Genomic DNA, 4,864 nt, shown 5'->3' on the forward strand with positions numbered 1-4,864 from the left:
GGCATGGTCCAGGAGCTGCTGCGGATGGTGCGCCAGGGCCGGCGGGAGGAGGCGGGGACGCTGCTGCAGCACCTGCGCCAGGTGAGCGCCGGGAGGGGGCGCGGGGGCGCCCCGCCCCTTCCCGCAGAGGCCCCGGAGCGCCGAGGGGCACCGCCCGGGCCCCTGCTCGCGGGGATGGAGCCCGGTCTGGCCGCAGGTGCCTCGACGCTGCCCCTGAATTCGAGGCCTCAGGACAGGGCGGAGGAAGGCTGGCCCGGTGAGGCCCAGCTGAGGGGGACCTGTTGGAATAATGTCCCCGCTTCAGTCCTCCGCAGGCAAGGACTGAAGGAGGAGGAGGCTGGTCCCGGGGACGGTTCGTGGGAGGGGATGCCTGCCTGGGCCGAGGCGCTTTTCTTCCCCTCTACCCGCCGGCAGTCACCCCCGTCAAGGGTCCTCAAGGAATGCGCAGTCGTCAGCTTCCCCAGGGGGCGTCCAAGGGCGCAGCCCTGGGGCTGGTGAGATAGATGCCAGTCCCCAGGGGCTTTGCCCACCCGGGAGGCCTCCTGGAGAAGAGGCGTCCCGGATGGCGGTTCGGGTGGGCGACAAGGTTTTCTCTCCTGTGACTAACTTTGGCAGGCGCTCAGCCGGGGGCCCCCGCGGAGCAGTGGAGGGGGGCGGGGGGGGCTGGACTGGGTTCCTACGTGACTGTTTATCTGCAGGGACTTCGGGAGGCTGCCTGCACTCTGCCCTCAGCCTGTTCCCGTCCCTGCCCCGCTGGTTAGGGACCGTCCTTGCACATCTGGCTGGTCTCCTCTGCTTTGGGGCTGCCTTGAGGCTGACGCTGTCCCCCACCTCTCTTTGGCTTTTTTCCTTCCTCACTTTCTTTTGAGGGAGGGGGCGGCCTGCTCCGTGGATTTTGTGGAGTCGCAGAGAGGCAGGAGGGTGCACCTCCTGCATCCCCGGAGGTTGTCTTGGCGGGGCTTTGTGAGGGTAGCTGAGTCCAAGCCCGTATTCTTGCTAGATTGACCCCGTTAGTGGTGGAGTCCGGAGGGTATGGGGGAGGGGGCCTCTCGGGTGGCCTTTCTGAAGTTCTTCCATCACTGATGAGAGAGGCTGTAGGAGAACCTTCCCGGGAGGAGCTTCCAAAATCGAATCAGACCCACATCCCTCCTGGAGTCTGCAGCAGACCCCCAACCCCCTTTATATGTGGTGTGGGTTACCCTGGAGTGTATGTTCCCAAGGTGTGTGCTGTACAGGGAGAGGGAAGCAGCGGCTTCTGCTCTGGCCTCCACTTTCCCAAACAGCGTCCGGAAGGCTGCCTGAGATGCCACTGGATCCCCAGGTGCCTTCTCTGAGCCCAATCATCAAAGAAAGATGACATTCCACACCACATAACTTTCTTGGTGTGTATTTCTTTGTCTTTCAAAAACTGGAAACCAGTGTATGGCCCCTGTGGAAACTGTTTTGCTTTCAAACGGCATAATGGATTTTCCAGACCATCATATCCATTTGCACACCAGACAGTGAGAAGGTTTTTCTGATCATGTGCTGTTCCCTCGCACCGGGGTGGGTGCTTCGGAGGATTCAGGACCGTGGAGGGGCTGACGGTGGAGGTCCAGACAAGCCCTTCCGGGAGGGTAAAAGAGCACAGTGCCGCCAGTCAGTCCGCTGGGGCCTGCGGGGTGAGGCAGACCCTCGAGGCTGAGTGTGATTCCACATCCTGGGGAAGCTCGTTTCAGAGAGTAGATGCATCCCTGTGACCCCCACAGGGTCCCTGAGACAGAGAGCATTTCCGGAGAGATAGTGTTTTGTTGGTGTCCTGACACCCTTCTCAGTGGCAGGACTGCGAGGGCTGATGGAGGGCAGAGGTTAGCCAGGCTCACCCTTTTCTGTGAAAGCAGCAGCATAACTTGTCCTCCAGTTCCAGCCATGTGCTGGGCTTTCCTGACCTCTGGGTAAGGTCTGTGGGCCTCTCTGGAGCCAGTGACGGGCTTGCCCAGGGCGCCTGGAGAGCTGTGTTGCCTAGAACTTGCAGATCAGGGCCCCTCCAGGAAGTGGCGGTGGGCCCTGCGCGGTGTGGGAGGGGAACCCCGGGTGTCCAAATGTCTGTGAGAAACCAAGAGGTGGTTTTTTAGGACCCTGAGGCTGTTTGGAGGAACGTAGAGCTACATCTGTGCTGTGCGCTGAAGTGGCTTTCTCCTAAATCGTATTTTCCTTTCCAGTTTCCTCCTCTAGGCTGGAGGTGGTGATGTTCAGAAAGGGAATGAGAAGTCACTGAGAGAGGTGCAAACACCCGGGGCCTCAGCGGGGGGGGGGGACCAGCAAGGCCTCGTCAGTAACGGAGGGCAGAGGCCGGGTGTGCAGAGCTCAGGGGCTGGTCCTGCTGGGATGCTATCCCAGCCCCACAAGGCGCAGGGTGGCGTTGATGAAGAGAAACAGGCAGAGATGGTGGCAGCCCGACAGCCACGGCGTCCGCACTTGCTCCTGTGTTTGACAACGTGTGTGGCTGCCCAGAGTCCGAGGCGGGGAGGAGGCTGGAGGTCCTCAGTCCCTGTGGTTCTTCACCCCCTTGAGTCCGTGAGCTTTTTGTGGCCCTGAAAGAGTTCTAGACGCTCTTCCCAGACCAGTGCAGCAACGTTCACAATCTTGCAAGTATTTCGGAGGGTTCGCAGACCCCAAGTTCAGGATATGCCCCCATCTGGGACCTCCCCTCCCCCGACCACGTGACTTGCTACAGGCTCAGGATGTGGGACTAGAGACCCCGGGACCACGTGTGGCAATTCATGGTGGGCTGAAGGATGGTTGGCTGCCGCTGCCGCTTCTGAATCTAGGATTCTTTCCAACCTGAGATTTGGGGGGTGGTTTCCCTGATGGGAGACTCTCCAGCCTGTCCGTGCCTGCCCCTTGCCAGAGAGGAATCAGGAGGCCTCCTTAATGTTACGGAGCTGCGCTGGGGGTGCAGGCAGGATGCCAGGAAGCTGCCTGCTGCCTGCAAGGAGCAGAGAGCCGCCCCCTTCCCTTTAGGAGCCGTGTCGTCTCAGTAAGAGCCTGGGGCCAAGGGTCAGCTCCGGCAGCTTGCCTTCCTTCCGGTCCTCAGTCTGCTTTGACCTTGGACCCAGCTGATAACCTCTGTGTGGTGTTTCCTTGTTTCCCAGAGGGTGTCTGAGGTACTGAGCAGAGCAGAAGCTACAAAGCGTGTGAAATTGCCTTGGTTCTGCAAATCGAGACTCGTTCTCCCGGCCACGATGATAAGAAGAAGGAGAATCTGCTTGGGGTCTGGGCGGGCTGCCGGCAGGGTCTCGTACCCTTTCTCCGGCCGGGCCCAGGATGTTTCAGATTCTGTCTACCTGACCAGGGCTCAGTCCGGGTCAAAAGCTCACTGCAAGTTCAGAAGCAGTGTGGGGCGGTGTGGGGATGAAAGAAGTCAGCTGTGGATGGAAGAGGCCGCTCCTCTCCCCTCCCCCGGCCCCGTTCCTGCAGGCCTCACCCTTCCGCAGATGTCGCTTCCTAAGTCTTAGGCTCACACTTGCCATCTTCAGGGAGCCCTGGGGAAGAAGTAACCTTTAGTCATGGAGAGAGGGCAAGTGCCGGGCTACAAGGGAGGTGGGGTGTCATCTCTTCAGAGCAGTGGTTTCTCTGAGTCCCCACATCCCAGACTGGGCCATCAGCCAGCTTCCTGGAGCACCAGAGGAAGGGCTCAGTTTCCCCGGGACACCCCAGGCTGAGGTGGCTGCCTCCTCCCTGCTTTCCCATAAAGAGGGTCTGGTCGGGTTGGCTTATGGCCACTCCGTGTGGCGCAGCCCCACCGAGCAGAGCTGTGCCAGGCTTCGCCCGGCGCTGTGGCCCCTGGGAACATGAGCCTCACCAGCAGTGCAGAAAGGAGCCCTCAGCAACCGAGGATGTCTGGCTGCCCCAGGAGGCTGGCTAAGGGACGAGCACGCGGAGGGCCCTTGGGAACCTGGAGGTTGGGTGCTTTTTCCTCCGACAACCCCCCAAGAGGATTGCTTAGGCGAGCAGCTTGGAAGGCCACCAGACAACGAGCAGGGAGTTCCCCGCCCTCAGCCTCGATCTCGTTCTTCTCCACCTGGGATGCACTTCCTCATTTCCGTGGAATGCTCCTTACCTTTCCAAGGCCACCCTTCTGAGCCACGTCAGCCCACGACTCTGAGATCCGGTTGCCGGTTAGGCTGTGTGGATTTAATCGTCCATACAGACGTAGTTTTCTCCACTGTCCATTTTGTTTGTCAAGCTATGTCACATGCTTCCTGAGGGTGGAGACCCCGCCGCCGCCTTTGTGTTGAACGCCAGCGGCTGCAATCTCCAGTGAGTCGTGTGCTGGGGATGCACTGTCACGGCATGTCCTCGGCAAGCCCTTGGATCTGGGCTGTGCGTCCAGGGGCTTATTGGCCCGGCCGGCTGGTATGGTCGTGAGATCTGGCGAGTTTGCTGTCATTTGGTTGGATTCCTGGGAGCCGTGTCCACAGGGATTGGCTGTGGCCTGGCAGCCCGCCAGGCGGTGGTGTTCTTGGGGCGGGGAGTGGCATGGTGCCCGGCCTCCGAGGGCTCCGTGGGGATCCCGCTCGGCAGGTGCAGTGCAGGGCCTCCGCTGAGGTGGCGGGAGAGAGTGGCGCCTGACTGGAGCCCGGCCTCCACGTTCCTCACTCACTGCTTGTGCTGAATCACGTCTGTTCCATCCGCAAAGAGAAACCTGCCTTTTTAAACGCTGCTGCTCTCTGCCCGGGCTGGGCATTTCCAGGGCTGCAGAAGCAGGAGGAATCCCAGGCCAGGGCCTGCTCTACTGGTTTCCAAGGCCAGGACACGGCCACCTCAGTATGGCCGGGGGTGGGGGTGTGGGGGGGAGAGGGCAGGGCCGGGGCTGGGCCAG

At 61.0% G+C, this 4,864-nt stretch overlaps 1 protein-coding gene across 1 annotated transcript in view; it reads left to right on the forward strand.

Moving 5' to 3' along the window:
• The first annotated feature begins 3 nt into the window (after window positions 1–3).
• LRRC75A (leucine rich repeat containing 75A) overlaps window positions 4–4,864 on the forward strand; it is a 35,871-nt gene continuing 31,010 nt past the window's right edge. Inside the window, exon 1 of the mRNA XM_024753402.1 lies at window positions 4–81. Coding sequence (XP_024609170.1) covers window positions 4–81 — 78 coding nt within the window. The remainder of the gene's footprint in view (window positions 82–4,864) is intronic.

Source organism: Neophocaena asiaeorientalis, unplaced genomic scaffold (genome assembly GCF_003031525.2).
Source record: "Neophocaena asiaeorientalis asiaeorientalis breed wild unplaced genomic scaffold, Neophocaena_asiaeorientalis_V1.1 scaffold540, whole genome shotgun sequence".
Classification (NCBI taxonomy): domain Eukaryota; kingdom Metazoa; phylum Chordata; class Mammalia; order Artiodactyla; family Phocoenidae; genus Neophocaena; species Neophocaena asiaeorientalis.